Source organism: Pan paniscus, chromosome 8 (assembly GCF_029289425.2).
Source record: "Pan paniscus chromosome 8, NHGRI_mPanPan1-v2.0_pri, whole genome shotgun sequence".
Taxonomy (NCBI): domain Eukaryota; kingdom Metazoa; phylum Chordata; class Mammalia; order Primates; family Hominidae; genus Pan; species Pan paniscus.
This window is the reverse complement of record NC_073257.2, coordinates 118454135-118478868: the sequence shown is the minus strand read 5'-3', so window position 1 is coordinate 118478868 and position 24734 is coordinate 118454135. Positions and strand designations below refer to the sequence as shown.

The window sequence follows — 24734 nt, the reverse complement described above, 5'->3', positions numbered from 1 at the left end:
TACACTATTTCTACCCAAATGAAGTTATTTGCCCCGTGCTTGCGGTTAAATATTTCATAGTCCAGAATTCCATGGGTCTGCCCAGTATCCGTGTGTCAGCCTGAGGAACAGTTTAGATAGATAATATTTATAAGCATGAAATAAAGGTTAGCCAATTTGTTACTTACGTTATGACTGTACTTTGTTTCAATTGTATATTTTAGCAGAACTATATTTACCATACAATAAATATTCATAAAGTGTTTTGTGAAAATCACATGGTTTGGGAAATAGAATGGAAGTAAAATGAATATATATGAATCTTATCGGAATGTGTAAATTGTATATACTTCTTTTAAGTCCTCATGCATAACAAATGTTCTCTCAAAAGACTGGGGGTAAGTTTTCTAAGATCATACAGAATAATTTTTAAAGAGTATAATTATTTTCATCACTAATAGTTTATTCTATTTTGTTGCAATTAGCACGTAAAGACAGGTCATGCTTAAAAATAATTGTATCTGCATATTCTGGAATTAAATCAAAATCATATAAACCTTATTTATATAACTCACGGGTATAATATTGTGATGCCTTGGTGAAAATAGTAAGTATTTCTAAGCTTATTGGTTTATAATCAGTATGACACTTTTGGTGGCACTAACTATGCTTCTTTTTTCAGATATCAGAATTGCTGATCCACACGCTCAACCAAAACTCAGTACACTTCGAGCTGAAGCCAGGAGTCCGAGTCCTCGTCCATGCTGCTCACTTAACAGCGGGTCAGTGTCCATGTCCCTGGGTTCTGGCTGGTGGCTCTGGCAAAGGGAATCCTAGTCTGTGCTTCCTTCCTCATAAAAAGGCTAGATGGTAACAATGCTAATCAGAAATCAAATCAGTCATCGGATCTTGGAGTTTCCCTTGCTTGGTGTTTCTGCCTTAATGGAGAACCGTTAAACAACAGAAAAAGGTGACATTTTCAGCTGGGTTCAGTGGCTCACGCCTGTGATCCCACCACTTTGGGAGACTGGGGTGGGTGGATCACTTGAGGTCAGGTGTTTGAGATCAGTCTGACCAAACGTGGTGAAACCCCATCTGTACTAAACGTACAAAAATTAGCCAGGCAGGGTGGTGCATGCCTGTAGTCCCAGCTACTTGAGAGGCTGAGGCAGGAGAATCGCTTGAACCCGGGAGGCAGAGGTTACAGTGAGCCGAGATCACGCCACCGCACTCCAACCTGGGTGACCCAGTGAGAAGGTAATATTTTATACTTAGTCTCTGGCAAAAACTGTCAGCGAACCGCTTATATACATCTCACATGGAAGCATGCTTTATTTATCTCATCAGAAATCTTGAAAATAACATTAACAAATACATTTGTGGGGGTCTTTCTGCAAAGTCTTATTTTCAACATATTCATATTACAAAGAATTTGCTTTCTTTAAGTTTCAGGATAATGTAGCACAGTAGAGATAGCAGGAACTTAGGAGTGGTACAGGGCCACACCCAGGAACTGAACCTGGAATTGGTCATCATCTTACAATTTACTTAATGTCATTGAGCTTCCATCTCTTCAACTGAAAAGGTGGTGGTGAGGATGGGGGATCCTCCTTCTAAGCTTATGGAGAGTTTTCAATAATAATACAAGTAACTTAGAATAGATGATAACACAAGTAGCTTAGAATAGTTTTCAATGATAACACAAGCACTTAGAAACAGATATTGTTGTGATATATTAATAATAAATTAACAATATTTATTGAGTACTTATTTGTGCAGAGTACCATGCTGGTGCTCCATGGAGTACAAACACCAGTGCAAAGTGGTCTTCGTCTTCACAAAACTTATAACCTGGTTGTGGTGTGGGGAAGTTCAGTGTAGCAATGGCAGTGGTACTGTGGGATGGGAAGAATTGGCAGTGGAGAGTAGTCAGTGAGCAAACTGCATAAATGCTTATAGAGAGAGAGAGACTACGTAACATATTTAAGCACTTGGATTTTTTTTTCCAAGTGGTTTCAATCTTGGCTTTGTTACTCACTATGTAATCCTGGGAAAGACATTTAACTTCTGTGTGTCTCAGAGATGGTAATAGCATCTCTGCCAGTGGGATTGTGTGAAGATTAATTCAGGTAATGCACTTAGGATAGTGTCTGAAACATAGCTTTAATATTTATTTTTACTGTTATTATTATTAGCAACTAAAGCTGTATAGGAAATTTAAAGCAGAGATGAGTTATATCCTGTCAAAATGATACAGGATTGTTTCATGGAGTAGGTGGTTTCGAGGAAGAACCTTAAAGTATGGATAGGATTAAATGCAAGAGGTCATTCTAAGCACCAAAGCACCAAGGAAGTAAAGCCTAAAGGGCTTTGGGGATGCTGAATAAATGAGGACAAAAAGTAGCTATTACAAGCACCATTCTCTGGTTTCCTGGAGATTTCACAAGGCTCTGCTAGGTCTAGCGGAAGGCCAAGCAGGCTGACCACTGACTTCTTACTTTCTTGGATTTTATCTTTTTTCTTTATTGGATTTCATAGAATATTTTATTGTTCTTGTTGTTTTTTCAATCCCACTACTTAAAGTCACTGTTCCTCAGCATGGAGTATGGAGGTGTGGAGGGTGGAAACATGCCAGGGTGTGCCGTTTGTACTTACTTTAGTGAGTAAGCCATCAAAGGTCTGGGAAGCCATCAAGACCTTTGAACAGAAGTGTGACTGATTCAGAGCATTCCTTGAAAAAGATGAGTGTAAGGAGCAAGGAGGATTGAGCAGGGCACATCTCCTATTCTGCATCTTTTCACCCTAACACATCCATTGAACAGATATTTACCGAGTGCCTGCCTACGCTGGGCCAAGCAATGTTGTCAACATAGGGGACAGAGTCTCTGCCCTCATAAACTGCTATTGCTGGTAAAAGCCACTTTCTGAGTCGTATGCTGGTGAAAATTCTCTGAAGAAAAGGCTGCCAACTTATCTCAGGGCATTTGATGGTCCTGACTGGCCTTTTCCTACCCAAAATGTTGAGCTTTGGTGTTTGGTGAATGGGGGTAGCACATGGCAGAGTCACACATGACTAGTTGTATGGGAGAATGATCAAATTCCAGAAACAAGAGTTGTAGTCATCCTAATAGCCAAGCCACTGACAAATGTCAACTGAGTAGAAAGTAACCACTGAATATCGTTTTAAAAAGATTTGCTGATTTATTTGATCTAATCAGACCATGGAGCCTGTTTAGGTAGCAGACTGAACTTCATCAGCCACTACTTGTTCCCTTTGAGTTTAGAAATTAAAAACAACTAAGCCTGATATTCCATACTGAAGTCTGGGTTTGAAGGGATGTGGCCAACTTGTCTATCCTTCATGATGCAAAATTTGCTTTTACAGCATAAGCAGCCTTTGAATGAACACTATCTTTAGGTTTGGTGTATCAGAACACAGTGCATTTTTGAGTCCAGAGACCTTGCTCTGTTGAACAGGAGAGCACTGGAGGTCAAGCTAGACCTGGAACTAACCCTGTTTCTCCCATTCTTCAATTCTGGAGGCCACTCACATTTCACTCTTTTTCTTCCTTCCATACTTCTCCTCCATCTGTGTCTGGTTTTTATTTAACTGATTATTGCATTATGCTCTAATGATGGTTCAGATCATTTTGGAAGATAGTGAATGTTCCCACCACAAAGAAACGATAAATGATTGAAATGATGGATATGTTAATTACCCAGATCTGATCACTATGCTTATGTATCACAGCATCACTATGTACCCCATGAATATGTATAATTGTTATGTGTGAATTTAAAAAATTTTAAAAGATTGATATGTTACCGTATTTAACTTTAGGGAGAAGTGGTATGTAAGAAAAAGGAAACCTTATTTTAAATGTTACTTAAGGAAACTTTCTTCAATGACAAATAGTTTAGAGCTGGGACCAAGCTGAAATATTGAGATCAAAAAGTGGGTAATTAGCTGAGACTGGTTTGGCCAGCTGGCTTGGCCAGAGAAACTGAATACAGCAAAGGCATCCAAAGGTCCTTGGATTTATAGCTCCATGTGGGAAGGGAAGTCAATTCCTGATAACCATGATATGTTAATCCCACTGGTAGAAACTCCAGATGACAAAAAATAATGCAAAGTTGGGAAGAACTGAAAAATGTTTCCAATTCATGTTTGTAGTTTTTTCTGTAACTAGGAGTTTCGGAAGCAGGACTAAGACTCCTGGGAAGAAGGGCTGGCAAAAGGGAGGTATATTTTGGGGACCCAGATATGCACACTGAGATTTAAAGAAGAACCCCTTGCAGTATAGGTATGTGTAACACAAAGTCACCAAAGAAAAAAATATGCATTTCCAAATAAAGGCCCAATCTTAGCCTGGACCAATCTGGAGAGAGTGAGAAAATTCTTTGACTTCCAACCATTGTAGAAATCTTTCCTGTTAGTTTTGATAGTAGGGTCTTTCGGCTATATAATTCCAAGCCTGATCAACTGGCATTATTAAGTTTTCTGTCATGGCTAGTTCAGCAACTGGAGTAGATATAGATTTATATGTGGATAATTAGCTCCAGTTTGATAAGTAAACAAAGATAATGTCATGGGCTAATGGAATAACTGAGTCTTGGAAACTTTTGCTATATTGAGTTTGGCTATGCTGGTCATAACACATTAGAGCTGGCGGTGTCCACAGGAGCACAGTCACTCAGGGCTCGATTTTCGTATGCAAAAGACAAACATGTGTCAACGGGAACAGCAATTGTGATAAGGAAGTAAAATATGGGAGGGATCTGTTTCCTGTTGGTGATTGCTCCTACGTTACCTTTAGCTACCTGATTAAAAGAAAAAAAGAAAAAAAATATTTGAATAGGGTGGTAGGCCCTACATATACAAAAAATAGTGGAGGGAATTCCCCCTTCACTCATGGAAAACTTGGCACTTTGGTAGGGTATCGGTGGGCTGAGACACACTTGCCACAGTTTTGTTTCTTTTTTTTTTTTTGAGATGGGGTCTCACGCAGTCACCCAAGCTGGAGTGAAGTGGCATGATCTCGGATCACTGCAACCTCTGCCCCCTGGGCTCAAGCCCTCAGCCTCCCAAGTAGCTGGGACCAGATTCATGCCACCATGCCCGGCTAAGTTTCTTTGTGTTTTTGGTAGAGACAGGGTTTCACCATGTTGCCCAGGCTGGTCTCGAACTCCTGAGCTCAAGTGATCTGCCTCAGCCTCCCAAAGTGCTGGGATTACAGGCATGAGCCACCACAATTGCTTTTATTAGGTTGAAATTAACACATTAATATTTGGGTGGCTAGGAAGAGAAGGAGAAGGAAGCCTGAAAAAAAGAAAAAAAAGAGAAACAGTGGGGAGGAGTATGAGATGCAGAACTTCCACCTCAACTCTATTTCTCTTTCTCTCATCCCCCCTGTAGGCAGGGGAAAATAAAAATTAAAAGAAAAAAAAAAGAAAGAACCATTGTTAGCAACATTTCATGTCTCATAAGCAGGATTGCTAATACCTTCCCAGGGACCATTACAACATGCTATTGCATCCCATTAATTGCTCAGCAGATGTTCAGCAGCCTTCTTTTAAAAATGTTTGAGCCAGAGTATGTTGTTGGTGAGAGAAGCAAATGCATAATTTGGTTTGTCTCCAAGGAAAAAGAACTGTCTCTTTTCAAGAATTTACTAGCCTTATTTTGGTTTTCAAATTCACTTCCCCGTTTGCTTTTATGGGAACACAAGCATTTGCAGATACCTGAATGTCATTAGAGACTGGATGGTGTCTGCCCCCCACCCACCAACACATTCCATTTGGGAATTCATTAACTGTGGTATCTAAGCTGAGCTAAATTTTGAATGTAGTCCTTGTTTTGTTCCTAGCCATTCCTGTGGTTCTTGGTTTTCATGCAGTTTTTCTTAAGGGTCTAACCACTCCTGACAGGTATGTTTCTGAAATTCTCTTTGCAGAAAGGAGAGACTTGAACCTGTATGAGAATAAGGGAGAATGAAAAACATGTTATCCAGAAGGTTGAGGGAGGGTCATGGCCTGAGTGGCTCCCTTTGACTTTTAGTACCTGATGGCAGCTGGCATCCATGTTTAGCAAACAAAGGCTATGATGTTGCAAAAACAATACAAAGAGTTGGAAAAGGGAATAGAATGCCGTCAAGCTAGTGTTAGACTGGAAGCACTGCTGTCTTGACCAAAGTGTACGTCTACTCATGATATTCCAGATTGGAATATTTCTCCCCACTTCTTCACCTATTTCTCCTTGTCCACCTGTACTTTAGGGCTCAGCTCAATGCCAACATTTGCATGACATCTTTCCAGAGACATTTGCCTGGACAACATCTTCCCCATGTCTGAAATCACATGGAATTTTAGATCTTTATCTGTCTGATGATGATGATCATGACCATCACCTTTTGAATCAGTCCTATTTAATTTCTTGTGGATATAGTTCATCCTATCTTTATATCAGCTTCTTCATATGTCTTTATATCATCTTCGTCATTTTACCTAGCAGATAACTTGCACATATCAGGTGCTTAACAAATATTGTTTTTATGAATAATTATATGCATAATTTATAGCCTGCAGAGATATATTCAAAATCCCATTCCCGCAGTTAACCTTCAGATCCAGTTTATTCAGTTTATTCATTTGTGAACCTGTCCCCATGACATGCTTCTTCTTATCAAATAACTCATCAGTGGAGACTTGCATTCATTTACACAATAAGCATCCAGGGAATCTTTGTATTTTTTTTTCTTGTGGCAGGTGTTCTTTAAATATGCATTGTAATTGTTTATATACACATTGTGGGGAATGGGCAGTTGAGGGAAAACTGGGCCTATCCTTCCTGGAGTTCTACGTCCCAGAAAGAGAGATCTGAGAGAGAATGGGAGAACAACTGGCAGGGGACTGTTACCAAATAGACGGAATCACTGGTCCTTATTTTATTGCTCTGGCCACTGGAAGACATGGTTTCAGTGTCAGAGCAGCTTCACTTCATGGCATAGCTCATGGTCACACACCTTGGACTGCACACTCCTCACCTTAACAAACCAGCCAAACCTTCTTCACATCTTTTGTGATGCCTCCCTTGTCCTCCCCATCTCTCGTGTATGCATTTGCCCTAGCCTTCTGTATCATGTATCTTAAGAGCTATAATGGGCTGGGTACACTGGCTCATGACTGTAATATCGGCACTTTGGGAGCATGAGGTGGGTGGATCACCTGAGGTCAGGAGTTCAAGACCAGCCTGACCAACACGGTGAAATCCCATCTCTATCAAAAGTACAATAATTAGCCAGGCATGGTGGCGTGCACCTGTAGCCCCAGCTACTCGGGAGGCTGAGGCACAAGATTCACTTTAACCCAGAAGGCAGAGGTTGCAGTGAGCTGAGATCGTGCCACTGCACTCCAGCCTGGACAACAGAGCAAGACTCCATCTCAAAACAACAACAAAAACATGAAACAGCTATGATGTCATTTTAGGGAGAGTTTTTCTAGCAAGAATCTGGAAGGCCCTGAATCTAATGCACACCATTTGATCCGTATAGTTACTTGTGGAAGAACAAACCTGAGCCGTTAAGAAAATATCCCTAAAATGCCAATAGTTTTCTCATTGACCCTAGTAACTTGAAATTTACTCAAGGGCAGGATCCATTTTTAGATTTATCATCTTATTCATCACATGACTCTATGCCTTACTTTGAAATTATTCCTTTAAACCTATAGTTTATCAGGGCATATGAGATGAGTGAGGGCCCTCACTCACACTGAGCTGGCTAGACCTGAGGCACAAATACTAGTTGCATGAAACTTTACTAAATTCTAAATGAGGAGAATGAAAAAATGTTCTATGCACAAGATTCAATAAAGCTGAGTCTTTAAGGTTGAATAGGAATTCACCAAAAAATGAGCAAATAAGCGTTGCAGGTTGAGAGGCCAGCCTGCACAAAGGCACAGAAAGGTGGAATTATATGGTTTATGTATAAAATTATGTGTTGTCTGACATGGATTGGGGCTTCTAGATATGTACCCTCAAATATTCATAATTAGTATATTTATTGAGGGTAAAATTATGAGCAAAGGGAGAGGGATAAAATTCAGGAAAAATAATATGCTAGTATATTATAAACTTTGTTGTCCATCATCCATTGTGCGCTAGTGAAGAAATTTTATTAATGCAAATTTGAGATGATAAGGTATAATGAATTTGGAAAATGAAAAAAGGCTGCTAGAAGGATTTTGGTTTTTTTTTCCTTTAATAATAGGTTTGGGCAAAACTCCATTATCATTTCTATTTTTAACAAAGTATTTACACACAAGTTTACAACTCAAGTGGCAAGTGGCAAGATATGGTAATTTGTTTAGTCGAGATGGAGACCTGGGAGGTGGAGCTTGTTTTTTTTTTTTTTTTTTTCGTCGTCAAAGATGATAAATTTGGTGGTTCATGTTGGGTTGGATGTCATCAAACATATAAGTGAAAAACCCCATCAGGAAGCTGGAAATAGGGAATGGAAACTCAGTTGAGAAGACCAGGACAAGAATATACATTTAACTATGAGCTTTAATTTACCATCTCATAGCAGATAATCAGGTGAGGGGAATCTGCTGACAGGTGATAAGTTAAAGCCTTAATTGCCGATTTAAATCTTTCAAGCTCTATCAAACCCTGTATCTTTGTTCTCATGAGAACCCTTGGTCATGAGTAAATTTAGGCCTTATATTTGGTGGGGAGAAGGAGGGAGTGGGAAATGACTTGAAAACCTGTTGACTCTTCTAAGACAGAATAGGTAAGGCTTCCATGAGAATAGAAAGTAAAAAGAGGGCAAGCAAGGGGCGACACTGACCTTTTATTTGAGAAGGCAAAAGCCTAACTAGATGGATACCTCCTAAATAGCAAATAACAACCCTTTAGGGATTATTTGCCCTTCGTAAGTTATGTACTGGGCAAATGAACTGCAATTTGGATGGCGGGACTTCTGCTCAAAGAACTAAAAGAGCTGGAGCTGACTAGTTCCCTCAAAGCATTTGAGATACATGAAACCCTGCCCCATAGTTAGAAAACTCTTTCCAACTCAGGGTGGGAGATATCTGCTATAAATAGCAGCTGTTCTCAAACGTGACTTTACATTGCAATTAACTTAGGAAGCTTTATAAAAATAGAGATTTTCTAAGCCTCACCACACACAGTGAAGAATCCCAAGGAGCCAGGAATAGGAATCTTCTTTTTTTTTTTTGAGATGGAGTCTTGCTCTGTCACCCAGGCTGGAGTGCAGTGGCGTGATCTCGGCTCACTGCAAGCTCTGCCTCCTGGGTTCACGCCATTCTCCTGCCTCAGCCTCTGGAGTAGCTGGAACCACAGGCACCTGCCACCACGCCCGGCTAATTTTTTGTATTTTTAGTAGAGATGGGGTTTCACCGTGTTAGCCAGGATGGTCTCGATCTCCTGACCTCGTGATCTGCCCATCTTGGCCTCCCAAAGTGCTGGGATTACAGCCATGAGCCACCGCGCACGGCCCCAGGAATCTTCATTTTTAGCAAGTTTCCGCTAATGATGCTTATGACGGTGGCCTCTTCACTGGTCTTAACAACCACTGTTCAACAGCCTTTCACAGACAGAAATCCATCTGCATAACAAGGAAAGGTGAACGACTATCTCCAGTAATAAATCTGATTTACAACTCAAGGCATCCACTAAAACAGAAGCATGAATTAAATAAGAAGAGCCTGTAATATTAAGTACAGGAGGAAATTAGTAATAAATATTAAAATCTAATTTCTTGGAATATTTGGAGCTAACCTAATTGGCAGAATGGGCAAATGACAATGAGTAAGGGGGAGAAAATGAAACATGCCCCTGAATCTGGGGCATATTAAATCCATAATCTAGATGAATGGCAAAGGCCAGCCAAGAGCTGTGGCCATGAAGCAGTTGAAACATGATTAAAGTGTGAACTGGAATCTTAATGGCAGATGTAATTGAACAGCCGTGAGTTTTATGAGAGTTAAACAAATAATATTATCTAGATGCTGTTCATGTGCCAGTATGAGCATAAAATGATACAGCTACATTTCACTATATGTCTGTACATATTTCAGAATTCAGAGGTTGCCCTACGCTGGGCTTTCCAGTTTGGTCGCTGTTCATCTGGAGTTCTGGATAAACGCACATTATAAAAATGGTAAAGGGTTAATATTTATCAAAGGAAGAGCCTCAAACCTCAGGTTAAATAAAAAAACATGACCCCCCCCCAAAAAAAATACACAGGAACTTTGCTTCTACCTCCTCCTGTCTGTCTATCAGTTGCCTTATTTAAACTGCTCGGTTCAGGAAAACTGTCCTTTGTCAAGGGTATGTGTGGGTTTTTTAATAAAACTGTTATCTTGTGTTATCTTGGCCTCTATGGCTGCTGCTGACTGGTTTAATTTCTTTTGCAGGTGTAATAAAAAGATGTTATCACAGAGATATTAGAGAATTAATATTTCCAGGCTTCAGTTGCTACCACTGGATGTGTTATGAGTAAATTTGGGAGGGAATAAGAAACTTCAAATTTCAACCTAGGTCGTGACACATCATGAATTCTGCACTACAATTTCACATTGAGAAAAAGACTTTCCACTTGAAGGGAGAATTACCGTTCGTCAAGAAGTTTTAGAAACTACAATATAATCTCAGCCACAACATTATGGATGCAGATGCCAAATAGGAGTTGTGGAACTCTGAACTGTAAAGTGAAGTAAATTGTTGCAATAACATTTTCCATTTAGGGATGAAATTAGTACTGGTGAAATTCTTCCACAGCCAGTAAGTTTATCTGTCTCTTTAGTTTTCGGTCACCGTATTATCTACATAGTAATCATTTACAAGTCTTTTTTTAAGTAAAGCCGTGGTACCGGTATGTTTTCTTCCTTTTATTTTTCCCCAAAATAAATATATTTTTTATCTTCAAGTAATTAGGTAGTTGCACAGATACATAGACCCAGCGGCTTTTCATAGTTATTTAATCATTATGGTGTTATAAACAATAGTGGGTTTATCATGTAGATATATATCTAAATATATCCCTCCCCGCAATATGATTAAATGTGATATTTTCATCTACCTACCAGCGTGCAGCAATGAGGTTGCTCGTTGGCTTCGTTTAGACACAGAATCTAGTTCTGTTTTCCAGTCTGGAGGGCAGGGGCACATCATAGCTCACTACAGCCTTGAACTCCTGGGCTCAAGCGATCTGTCTGCCTCAGCCTCTCGAGTAGCTAGGACTACAGGCACGCATCACCACATCCAATTAATATTTTTATTTTCTGTAGAGACAGGGTGTTGCTATGTTGCCCAGGCTGATCTCAAACTCTTGGCCTCAGGAGATTCACCCACTTCAGCCTCCCAAAGCATTGAGATTGCAGGCATGAGCCACCATGCCTGGCCTAGCTTCTAATAAATTCTTTCTTCACCATTTCTTTTTTTCTGAGATTACGGGGGACTGTAAAAGGGGCTGAAATGATTACAGGGTAACTAGACTGAGTTAACCAGGCTAGAGGATATGTCTGGAAACTCTTGGTCAGAGAATGGCCAGCAAGGAACAGTCAGATGAACAGAAACAGGGGCACAAACATGCGTCAGAAATGCAGTTTCCCAGGGGAAGGCAAGGCAGATAGTCAAGAGAAATTAGCAAAAAGAAAAAAGAAAAGTAAAGCAAAGGGGAAGGATAACACATATAAAATACAGACAAGATGCCAGAACATAGGACAACCTACCCTTTAGACACCAAGTTTCTTATACCTAGAGTGATCAGGACTGTCCTGGGTTATCTATGCTATATCAGCGTAAGCTTTAATAGCACCCCCTTTCATTCTTAAAGTGTCTTATCTTTGAAAATAATATGTATGGTCTTCTTACTTTTACCCTGCCACCCTGAGAGTGGGGATAGAAGACTATACCAAAAATTGGCTAATGTGGAGCTCAAAGGTAATAATTGGTAATTGAATAACCAGTTGAAAGAGACTTTTGAGGAAAGTAAATAAGCTATTGCTATGTAACAAACCACCTAGAAGTTCAGTGGCTTAATGGTAAGCATTTATTTTTGCTTATGCGTCTAGTCTTATCTACATTCACTTGTCTGTCTGCAATCAGCTATGGGTTGTTGGTTGGGGAGCTCTGCTGATCTTGGCTGGTCTGTCTCACATGTTACGGGTCAGCTGCCTGCAGGCTGCTCTAGCATGCTTTGGTTGGAATAATTAACCTGGCCTCTACATGGCCTTTCATCCTTTGACTGTTCTGGTCTTGCTCACACATGGCAGTGGTAGGATTCCAAGAGAAAAAGCAGAGGTATGCAAGGCCGTGAAATTCACAATTAGCACACCATTGCTTCCATTGCATTCCATTGCCAGATGCAGATTATAATGATAGCTCAGATTCAAGACATGAAGAAACAGATTTTACCTCTTGCCTTTTAGGTGAGACAAGCTTCAAACTCATTGCACAAAGTTTAGACACAGAGAAGGGTAGAGGATTGAGCCAGCAATGTAATCCATATCTACATGAGGCTGACTGCTCACTTAGGGGAGACTTGAGATGCTTTTAGGTAGTTTAACAAACTTTCTTCTGGAACCATCACCAGATTGAGCTACTATCAACAGCAAAGGGGCACATTTGTGTGTGTAGGGGGGTATTTTTGCTTTGTTTTAGTGATCCAGAAACTATAAAAGTCAGACATGCCCTAAAGACAGGACTGGAAGTTTTATGAGTGAGAATATCTGGGGCCTGCTATGCAGTATTCTCAAACTGTTATACATAATAATTACCAGTGTACCTTGTCACATATATGGATTTTGGAGACCTACTCTCAAAGACTATACATTTTTTTATTTTTGAGACAGAGTCTCGCTCTGTTGCCCAGGCTGGAGTACAGTGGCACGATCTCGGCTCACTGCAAGCTCCACCTCCCGGGTTCATGCCATTCTCCTGCCTCAACCTCCCGAGTAGCTGGGACTACAGGCGCCTGCCACCATGCCTGGCTAATTTTTTTTTTTGTACTATACATGTTTTTTTCAAGTGAAGCCTAGCTAACAATATTTTCACAAGTGCTCCAAGTAATTCTGATTCAGGTAGTCCGTAAACTACACTTTGAGGAATATTTCACATAGTAGCCAGGAATCATCACCTTCCAACCTTAGAAAACCATAAGTCATTCTTCTCCTCTTGTCTGTTTATTATGATGATGGTTGGTCTTGGAGTTACTGATGTTTGTCATTACTTGGCTAAGTGACCTCAACTCCCTGTCACTGGATATTACTGAAGATTCACCCTCAGTTTAAATTCAGAAACAATGCTTCACTTGTCATTAGAGCTACTAAAGGACAAACTGAGACACATTAAAATGTTAAAGAGTTTATTTGGGCAAACAATGATTCATTAATCAGTTAGCACCAGACCACAGTTGATTTAGGGCTCCCTAAAAGGCATGAAGCTTTTATGGGGTGAAGGTGAAAGCTAGGCAAAGAAAATATTTGATCGGTTAAAATGGAGGAATAGCCTTCTTTGGATAATTCTAGTAGAAAGTCTCTCATTAGATATTAGCTAGTGGTTTCTAATTGATTAAGCTTAAGTTTTGTTTTCCTAGAATATGACTGTTTACTCTTTACTTGGGTTTTGGTTTGGTTACATAGGAACCCAGGACGCCAGAGCTGCCTCAGTCTAATGGCCTCCCAATTGGCTACTTTAACAAGAGACTTCCCTGGAAATTCCCACCTAGTCTAGTCTGCAGTCTTGTGGCTTTTTCCCAATAACATAGGAAACTTTAAGACTCTGATGATTGGATTTGTTTCTAAATGGAGGGAAGGCCCATTGGACAACTGAAAGTGCTCTGTAAATGGAAGCCTTTCTGCCTATTCTGCATTCTGGATAAACTTTCTCTGTGCTATTCCCATATCACTGTAATTTCTGAAAAAATATTTCAGACCACATGGATTTTGTGATATTCAAGGCATATAACTCAAGCCTAAATTGAGTCTACTTTGGGGTCAGGAGAGGAAAAAAGAAAATCAAGGTATGGTAAATTACTTCTACAACATCCTGAAAACACTAACTCTTGGATTAGAATTAGAGTTGAAAGTTTCGGGGTCATAGTGCAAGTAGCAGTTCTCCAGGAATGTCCTTTTGATAGAATGAAAGTGAACACTGGACAACAATAAGATTGTTCTGCATGGCTTCACTGGGTGATGCTACCATGTTATTGACCTTAAAACTTGGAAAGAAACTGAGCAAAGGGCAAAACTGCAGCAAGAGGGGCCGGGTGCGATGGCTCACACCTGTAATCCCAGCACTTTGGGAAGCCACGGCTGGTGGATCGCTCAAGGTTAGCTTTCGAGACCAGCCTGGCCAACATGCTGAAACCCCATCTCTACTAAAAGTACAAAAAAAAAAATTAGCCATGCGTGGTGGCAGGTGCCTGTAATCTCAGCTACTCGAGAGGCTGAGGCAGGAGAATTGATTGAACACAGGAGAAGATTGCAGTGAATCGAGATTGTGTCACTGTACTCCAGTCTGGGTGACAAAGCAAAACTTCATCTAAAAACAAAACAAAACAAAATGAAAAAACTGCAGCAACAGGGAAAGCAGTGCCTGGGGAGAGGCATTTCCTAGAGTGTTATGTGGAACCTAGTTCTGCAAAGGGTCTGTGGTCAAATGAGTTTATGAAAGACTATGGTAAAGTTAAATGTGTTCTTTTCTGCAAGGGCTGCTGTGATCATTTAATATACTGATGTGCATTGTGAATCTCCATATGGGGAATGTTGTATGTATCATTGCCCCAAATTATCTCACCAGAGAACTGTCATCATTTTTCAGGATTTTTTTTCTGTAGAAGAATACACTTTCAGAAATATGATAGCAATAATATGACAATGTTAGAAATATTGGGCATGTAGTCTGTCCCAAATACTATGACAGTACTTTATAAATTCCATCTCATTTTAATCTCACAAATTTCTAGACTAAACACTAGTTTCGTCTCCATTTTGCAGATGAGGAAACTGAGATTTAATTTAAGTCACTTAGTCTGTAAGTGACAGAGCCAGGTTTGATTCTGAAAAGGGCTCATATCATTACTTAACCCCAAATGTGGAATTTTGAATTTGTTCTCATACATACAACTATAACCATTTATTTAGCACTTACTACGTGGCAATCACTTTTCACAAGAAGATTGTTGTTATTATTGTAAGCGTTCCCATTATTACCGTCCCAGGTCCTCATGAATAAAATATAAAAATTCAATGCATTTCCAAATTCCTCAAAGGATTTTAGAAATGATATGTGCAAGTACGCAGGCTTAAAAATGTTGAGTCACTTGGAGTACTGCTGGTATCCATGTTTTACTTTGTGCATGAATAATGGCAAAAAACTGCTCAGCACTTTCCCCTACACGTCTACCTTGTTTAAGCTGCAACTGGAAAGGGATTAAAGTATGCTAATTCCACACAACAAGCTAAAGCCCATTTATCACAAGTTTCCATCCCTCAGCAGAACACACACAAATGCACCTAAGTGCTGGGCCAACTAAGAAATGCAGCTGCTGTTGTATGGAGCAATAATAGGTCCCTTTATACTCAGGCACCGATCAGCAAGCAGACACCACCCACGGAACACAGAGGGCAGTGGTAGTCAGTCTCTGGCCACTGCTGCTGGCTGCTTCCTGCTTCCTGCTTCCTGCCTCTGAGAAATGACTGACTGATGCAGAGATGGGGAGGGTGAATGGATAACACACATTTTAGAACTGGGATACAGAAGTTTCATTTTCCCAGAATAATATGCTAATTACTTAACAGTATTAATGCTGCTTGTTGAAGAATGATGATTTAAGTGTAAATGATTTAGAATTGAAAGACAACCTGGGGATGGGGAGAGATAGGAGGAAGGAAAGAGAAGGGAAAAGGTTCATGTGTGTGTGTGTGTGTGTGTATGTGTTTGTGTGTGTGCATGCATGCATATGCGAGTTTGCTGTGTTGCTGACAGCTTGGACAAAGTAATTTTCTCTCAGTTTTCCATTTATTTCAAATGCCAACCTTTTCAAGCAAGCTCAGTATTCTTAGTTGCTTCATATCACTGGTATTCTGGTTATTCTGAAAGAGCATTTAGTTAGGAGTGAAAAGTTTAGCTTTATTTCAACCTCTAACCATCCCAATCATCTGTGGCCCCTTCCGAGCCTCCATTGTTCCCTGACAAATTAAGGGTTTGCATTAGAATATTGCCTTTAAAACATCTTCCTAATATAATTTCCTTGATGTGATGATGGTATTGTGATAATGATGAGAGAGAGAGAGATCTTATCTTTTAGAGTTATAGGTGGTTAAATTATAAGTTTTCCAAGATTTATTTCAAAATAATCCAGTGGTTGGAGGTTGTGGGGACTGGATAAAATAAGATTGGCTGTTGGTTGATGGTTGTTGAAGCTGAGTGGTAGGTACATGAGGCTTCATTTCTGTATTCTGTGTGTGTGTGTTTGCATGCACACATACATATCCATACATATATATACATGTATGCATATATGTATACACATACCTGTCTTCCAAACGTTAAGAGTACATGATTTATTATTCCTACTGCTCCTTTTAAAACTTAGTATTTTAACTTGTGCCCCTTGTTAATTTGCTTTTTGTGCTATAGTCTTAGTCCTAATCCCCATCCTCAGAAATATGTCTTTTACTGAAATTAGCCCAGGATTGAGTATATAGAAAGTGTGTGTGTGTGTGTGTGTGTGTGTGTGTATGACGATTCAGGTTCAAGTCTTGGTTCTTCCGTTTACTAGTAAGTACTAAGTCCTTTTAAAACAACACTAACCAATGAGAACTTCATTGTTATCTGTTTAATGGGGATCATAGTCACTGCCTTCCATTTGTGAAAATCAATTGTGATAATGTCTATGACAAATGGAAGGTGTTCCCTTCCCCTGATGACATCCTACCAGTTGCAGGGTGAGTTCTGAAGAATTTCTGAACCTCTCTGCTGATGGCATTGAGAGCTTTGTTTTCTAATTTTGAACCAAAAGAAAATTTGCCTTGGGCGTTCCACGGCAGTGGGACCCCACCCATCTTTTACACACAAACTTATATATTCCCATTTCAAAACTGAGGTGATGTTTGACTTACAGGGGAGAGAAAATAGCGGGGGTGGGGGGTTCCTTATATTCAGTGCCTCCTGAAAGCCAACTCTCCTGAAATGACTATTTTCTGAGAAGGAAGGGGTAGCTTTCATTTTTCACCAAAACTGTGTGGTTAGATGGAATATGCTTTCCAGTATCAATACAGAGTGGCAGAGATGTAATCCTGAAAAGAACAGACAGAGCAGAAGCAACTGAGAGTCTTGTCTGAGGCCATCAGTATTATAGCCACTTATTCTTGAACTTTTTTACCTGGGTGACTAGAATGTTGCCCTCTCGGCTCACACCAGAGAAAACCACAGAAAATGGTGATTAAAGGTCACCTGTATTTCTGGGTATCAGGCTTTGCTTAAGTTGATGGAAGGTAAAGGTCAGCACCAAGGCTTCCATGGAGTACATGTGGCTTGTCTTTTATGCATGAGCTGCACTACATTTGCAAAATGTCAGCTTTTAAGAGGGTAGAAATTAATTGCAAAGTCTACAGGTACAACCAGTTTGACTGTGAGATGGGGGAAGGTGGAGAGGTGGCGAGAAGTGTTTTCCAGACTGCACCTTAAGGGGAAACTCAGGGAGGGAGACTCTTTTATGGAGGCAGAGGCTTCTGTTTTGTCTGAGAGAAAAACTCACTGTGTTTGAGAGGCTGGAGCATCTTGGGGAGGGCTGTCAGAGCTTTTGGGAAATTGTGGAGACAGCCAGGTGGCATATCCCTCCTTCAGCATCTCCGCGGCTACCCTCGTGAAATACTCACTTGGCCATCAGTTTCCTGTGTACAAAAATACAAGCATGCTCCATCACTTTGCTGTTCTTTCTCTCACGTATGACAACTTTCCAATTATTTTTCTCACATGACAACTACTGGAGTAGGGGTGACGGGGTGGTTGAATTCACAAATATATTCCTGCAGGTGGTTTTATTGGCAATCTGTTTTGCTTTGTGGAAAAAGCTTACACTCAGAGTATAATAAAATATAATTATTTTTATTATAAATATTGATTAATAATAATAATACTAGCAGCAGTAGAAATGAAATCTAATAGGTACATGACTTACTATGTGCCTGGCACTTTTCTCAATGCGTAACATACATTAGCTCACTTAATCCTCATAAGAACCCAATGAAGTATATACCATTATTTTTATTTTACCACATAAGGTACATTAAGGTGAAGCAAATTGCCCAAGACCACATAGCTAGTTAGAGTGGGACCTGAATCCAGACAGCCTGGCCCTGGGGTCTGTGCTTTTCATTGCTCTGCTGCAGAGCAGGAACATTTGGGGTGGGAGTAGGGGTGGGCTTAGATGCATCCCATGTCAGCCATGTGACATGCATCTTGTGTGTATATCCCACATGGTTTTCCGGGACTTACCATGCTTGTGTGTGAAACATTTGAGCCTCTCATAGAGTCTCACCTGCCCAGTTCTCTGCTCATTTTTCTCTGCTCTGTTTCCCCCACAAGCCCCCCTGGTGGACCTCACTCCAACCCACAGTGGATCTGCCATGCTGATGCTGCTCTCAGTGGTGTTTGTGGGGCTGGCAGTGTTCGTCATCTACAAGTTTAAAAGGTGCGTGTCCCTCTATCCACGTTCCCCCACCCCTGACCTCTTCCTTCTCCCTGACAGGTTCAGAAGCATGTGTTACAGTGATGTGTATAGCAGTGATGGTTTCTATTAATATTTTAGGAAGATCCCGGGGATTAATGTTTATGCCCAGATGCAGAATGAGAAAGAACAAGAGATGATCAGTCCAGTCAGTCACTCTGAAAGCAGGCCCAATGTCCCTCAGACTGAACTAAGGAGGCCTGGCCAGCTTATAGATGAGAAGGTGGAATCCCAGCTCATAGGTAAATGATTCCCAGTAGCCATCAGCTGTTCGGCTGAGTAGGCAATGGCTGACTCTCTCTCTAACCCCTTTCTGGCTTGACATAACCACTTTCTTTTGCTCTAACACCCCTGAGAGAAACGGCTAAGATGGCTTTTTCCCTGCTTCCTCTCATTGGGATGGGGGAAAAACAAACAAACCTCTTGCTTCTATCTAGTTTTTTTCTCTCATTAGTTTATTCCTCCTTTTGCAAAACCCTCCCTAAAATATTGGGCTTAAAATGTTAAAATGTTATATGTTTATGGGCAAAGAGCGAAGCATTTGCTTTAATGGTATATAAGAAGGAGAGGCCTCAGAGGCTAAGGCTGGTGGACCAGAGGGCTGGGCAGGGTTTGCAGGACATGGTATGTATTGACTAGAATGAAACATGGTAGCCTCAACTGGATACAGCTCTAAGGAGGGCAAACTGCTCTGGAACACCAGTAGAGGAGTGACATAAGGAGAGTGGCCAGCCTGATCATCCAGGGAATTTTTTTTTTTTTTACATCTATTGGTAGTCTAGGAACTTTCCCTCAGGAGATTTGGAACCTAAGATTGAGGACAAGAGGCATAATGTTTGCAGACATCCAGGCAGTGGAGCATCCTGAGAGAGACCACTGGTGGGTGAGACTATTACAGAGCAGATTAGCAAATTTCTTCCTCTTTTTTGACTGTCCCTTACCAGAAGTTGTAAAATGGACTTTCTCATATTTCAGTGGCTCTCTCTCTGCCTGTGAAGTAGGCATGGGAATCCAACAACGAGGTATAGAGAATCTGACGTTCACTTGCTAGATTCTGCTATTTATTGCAGCAGAAATTTTCCAGGAAGCTAGACAAACCTATGAAGCCACTATTGCTGATCCATTTCTCTGTCTGGTTCCTCCTGTCTGTTGGCATTAGGAGCTGAAGCCTTATATGTTTACATCTAGATCCTGCATTGCTGACAACAGTGAATAAATTATTATATAACCATTCATGCTCCACTCTAATGTGATAATGCCAAACCACCTAGAAGGCCTTTACATAAAATTTTTAATCTTACTTGGAAAACAATGAGTATGTAAACGGAAACATAACCCTCTTTAAATGAATATGGGAAAGGTCTGTGGCTGTGTTAAGGGGAAATGTAAATGCAGTGACTGGCTCCTATCATAGATAATGATAACAACTGCAGTCACACCTGGTGTCCGATTTTCACAGTGCACTTTCTTTCATTTGGAGAGGCAAGGTAATAAATGTGTGATTGCTTGGGGCTAAAAAGAGAAAAGTCTTTTCTGCCTTCAAGTCCAGAGAGGCATTCACCCTGTCTACTCATTCCTAAAGCTTCTAAGTGCATTTTTGGGGATCGTTTGGTTCTCAGTCGCATTTCCGTAGGGTATGAAGCACAGCCTCTGTTTGCTTTATTAAAGTAGTAATTCCTCCTTCTCCAGGAAGATATCGCAGCACATTGCAAAGTCTCTGACACCTTTCCCTTTCCAGTGTCATTAAATGAGTAAGTGTTACACGTTTTCTCTTAGGAGAGTAGCTTTACCCTCCCCTCCCTCCCCTTCTACTCAACCTGGTGACTCATCTCTCCGATTGCAAAGAGCAAGACACGCCACTCCGCCTTCAACGCCAAAGCGGGGATCTGCTGGGGCACAGTATGCAATTTAAGGAAAACCCCCAAAGGCTACAGGCGACCTGCTGATCAGGAAAGAATTTCGCTCTTGTCAAGTACATCATCCTTCATGACCACTAACTTTGTGTTTTTTTTCTTTCCTTTGTTGTTCTGTTTCCTATTTTGCCAGGAAGTATTTCCATAGTTGCTGAGAATCAAAGCACAAAAGAAATCCCTACCTATGTAAATGTTTGAATGGAGGACGCCAGTAAAAAAACAAAAACAAAAACAAAACAAAACATAAAATATAAACAATCAAAATCCAAACAAACAAACAAACACTCACTGCATCGGGACTTTTTAATTCTTCAGACACAGACAACAAGGGTTTTTAGCTTTAAGCCTGTGCATGTGGACAATACTCTGAGAACATGTCTGGAGGGGCAGTGTACAGGTGCTCTATTTTAATGGAAAACACTCCCCTCTCCCTCTTTCTTCTTCTCTCTCTTTTTTCTGATCGGTCGTGTTTGTAGAAAATTCATAACATATATAGGCCAAGGAAATCTGCATGTATTTTTGGAAATATTCTTGGCTCTAGATTTATCAGCTATTTTAGCATTAAAGGCTGATGGGTGGATTAGCTACCCCAGCTCCTTTCATAAGACACAAAGACGTGCACAGGAGTTTGAAACCCTGAGCTGTTTCTCTGTTCCACTTTCCATACTGTCATTTCCCTTCTAAGTTAGCTTTGGTAGCTCTGTTGGTCAGCAGTGGCCACAAGACTGCTTTCTGCACTCTCTGTGGCCACAGGAACAAAGATGCAAGTTGAAGATCCCTTTGTGCCGGTAGAATAAGGAAGGAAGGGAGGCAGGGAGGCAAAGCATGTCAGAAACGGACCTTGGTTTCCTGTTCACCTCTTTCCACCATGATTGCCTCCCCTTGCAGCTTTCCCTACTCCTGCCCCAACTGCAGTAGGAAATGGAATCCCATTAGTTACCCATTGTCCTGTCTTCACATTTGTTTGTCATCCATGTGTGACCATGATCTGTTGATATCTTTGAATCTCTTCCCTCCAAACCCCAAGTAAGTTGTCCTTCAACTGTTCTCAGTTTTTCTTCCCAAACATATTGCTAGATTCTGGACATTAACCCTGACGTTTCCTAAATACTGGCCTGGCCTGTGCCGCCCCTGCCCCCACTACTCGCAAGTTTCTGAGCCCTTTGTCAGTTTTGTACATTCCCAAGCATGCCAGCTTCTGTGCCCATGGACCTTGCTGCATCCTGCACAGCAGGGTTCAGTTTCATGTATCTTTGTCTTTTCCTCTAGAACCTGCCTTTTTCAAATATCCCTGCCTTTTCCCACCTGGAAACATATACTGTATGCGAAAGAGTTGATATATGCAAAGTAATTCAAACCTGGCCATGTACTTTGGAAAAGAAAGCATAGAGATGAATTGTGGTGTTCTCACACCTTAACGAAAATCTCGTGCGATCTGATTCCAGAAGATTCTTGTGAGAAATGTTTTGAATGTGTGACAATTTCGCAGGGCAATTTCCTCCTGTGACGGTTGCTGTTACCTGGTATTTCCACTCTCACAGTAGAATAGAAATGTTTGTAAAATAAAACTGATTTTAACTGGAAGGAGAAACAGGTTAATGGACTTTGTGTTTAAGAGTGTCAAACAGTCTGAGAGACTAAATGGGGGTCTTGTCTTACATTAGGGTGAGAGTTTGATTATTTAGGATGATCCCAGTGATTTCATGTGTGCTCTCTGACCTCTGAGTATCATAGTATCATTAAAGTAAAGATTTAAGTCTGTATAAAGGAGAAAAGTTACTGATTGGCAAAAAAGATTGGCACAAAGCATGAAGAAACCCCATTTTTCCCAGGGTAATCATGAAAGAAGGCTCAGAGAAAGAGGGAAACAAAAGCCTGTTCAGCAGAGGCCCCTTTAGTATTATGGACTGGGCAAAGCCCACTATAAACTGTAGGAGAAAGAAGTTCTGATAAACCTCTTAGTATGCTCAGCCTCCTTCTTTGCTATGTCCCTAAGCCAACAGGGTATAACACAGGCCCTGGTGATAATGAGGGTGTCCTAAAGATCCTGATGTCCATGACTTCATGTAGTTCAGGCACAGAAAGAATAGCAAAGCTGCTGTCAGAAGTTTGTCAGGCAGAGATGTTTATGGTTGAGGATACCCCATATGAATCTGGGAAATGGGCTAGGCCTGAGGCAGTCACCTATTTGTAGAACTCAATTGATCCCCAACCTGCCAGGCTTCCTATCTCATAGGAAACATCCTCATTGATCCTCTTCAGTTGGAGCCTCCCAAATTTAATCTGGAAGACAAAGTGTTGGAAAATCAAAAGAGGCTCACTCAAACCAGCACAGGGAGTCCTCAGAGTTGCAGTTCAATTCATTTTAATTAGAAAAGTATGAAAGAGGAATAACACTCTTATTCTAGCACAGTGCCTTGCCTAGAGTAGTAGTATGAAAACTATTTGTTGAAGAAATAAATGAATGGAAAGACATAGGGAAGAATGGGCTGTAAATCCTAATTAAAAATAGAGGTCGACATGAGATGCCTGGCATTTTGGGAAGTGACCAAAGATGGCCAGCTAGAGATTCAGCATCTCCAGGATCCTCATGTGCCTCTCCTCAAAGCTCCCTCCCATCTGTAGGAGATTAGTGAGGCAAGGTGCTGCTCAGAGAGGAGGACCTCATTGTTCTTATGACCTTGGCCAGTTGTTCTCAAAGTGTGGTACCTGGATCAGCAGTATCACTATCACTTGGGCTTGTTAGAGATCCAGATTCTGGATCCGTACCCCATACCTGCTGAATTAGAAACCCTAGGGGATGAATAGTGGTGTTCTCTGTTGCTAAGTGATAGTGGGCCCAGCCACCTATTTTAACAAGCCCTCCCAGTGATTGTGATAAATACTAAAGTTTGAGAACCATTGTACTAGGCCATTCCAGCTGAATCTCAAACAGAAGGCAGTAATGAGAGCCTACAAATGGGAGGGACCTAAGTGCCTACCTACTCGCTAATCGCAGGTGCAAACACACAAGGAGTTTGGTGGGCTTAAGGTCAGAGGAGTGTGTAGGGAGGGATGTATGTGGAAGGTAAGATTCAGGGCAAGCTAAAAATCTGACACTGCAACGTTTTCCAAAATCCCAGAAGGCAAACTGTGCATGTTCTACCCTGAACCACCCAAGCAACACTTTCTACCTTGCCTTATTTTTAATTGGATTCACTGTCCAAAATGCAGAGGTTTGCTTTGCTTTTTTTTCAGAAGTTCCAAACAGCAACTTTGAGAGCAGTGGGGTGCTTGGCAGCTGTTCTGTGTTTTCCAGGAATCCAACTGAGCATTGAAATCTCTCATTTGCCGACTTATTTTTATAGGAAGCCAATTTAAAAAAAAAAAAAGAAAGTTTTCTTATAGTATTGGAACTACTTCTAATTTTAAAATGACTTTTGATGTATTTTTTGTTAAATACTATGTAGTGTAATGTATAATTGCTCTTGTTTATTGCTTTTACAATCATATTTATTAAACAGATAATGTCTCTAAAGTCTTTGCCTCAGGTATTTTTTTTTAAATCCTAAACCCTTGGTGTTCATTCTAAATATAGAAGTGTTGCATGTATAGGATTTCATAAAGGCTAATTGCATAAGAAAGAGTAAACACCACAGGCTTGAGGTTTTTGGCTGTTTTTTACTAACAAGGCAGAATGTATGTACTACCTGAATTCTACCTGCATTTCAATTAACTATACAATGTCTGTTTATTAAATTACTTTGATTTAAAAATTAGTCCAAACTGGTTATTTTGGAACGTACATGAGTATGTGTTCGTTATTATTAGTTCAGAATTAGAAATTATTGATGGGGAACAAACCCATTCAAATTTGTTCATAACCTTGTGGTTACCAAAGGACCGAACCTGCATGGAATGAACTGAAACATGGGGAGTGGTAAAAAACAGCAGATGAGTAAAAACAGCTGTGGACCTGGAATCAGGAAAGAGGAGTTCGCCTCTGGCTATGCCAGCTGTGTGACCTTGAGCAAATCATTTTAACATATAAGAGCTTTAGTGCTCTTGTTCATATAATTTGAAAGAAGAAGATCCCTTCCAGCTC

General features: G+C 40.6%; 1 protein-coding gene across 5 annotated transcripts in view; it reads left to right on the top strand.

Moving 5' to 3' along the window:
• SORCS1 (sortilin related VPS10 domain containing receptor 1) overlaps positions 1–24397 on the top strand; it is a 589577-nt gene extending 565180 nt beyond the window's left edge. The window contains exons 24-27 of one of the 5 annotated variants that reach the window (XM_055093367.2): positions 662–761; positions 18596–18701; positions 18819–18979; positions 23888–24397. In XM_055093367.2, coding sequence (XP_054949342.1) covers positions 662–761; positions 18596–18701; positions 18819–18979; positions 23888–23967 — 447 coding nt within the window. In that variant the 3' untranslated portion in view covers positions 23968–24397. Of the gene's footprint in view, positions 1–661; positions 762–18595; positions 18702–18818; positions 18980–20513; positions 22489–23887 lie in introns of those variants that run through there. The other 4 variants (XM_034931441.3, XM_014346596.4, XM_003825559.5 and 1 more) reach the window with 4 other exon arrangements.
• The last annotated feature ends 337 nt before the right edge of the window (positions 24398–24734 follow it).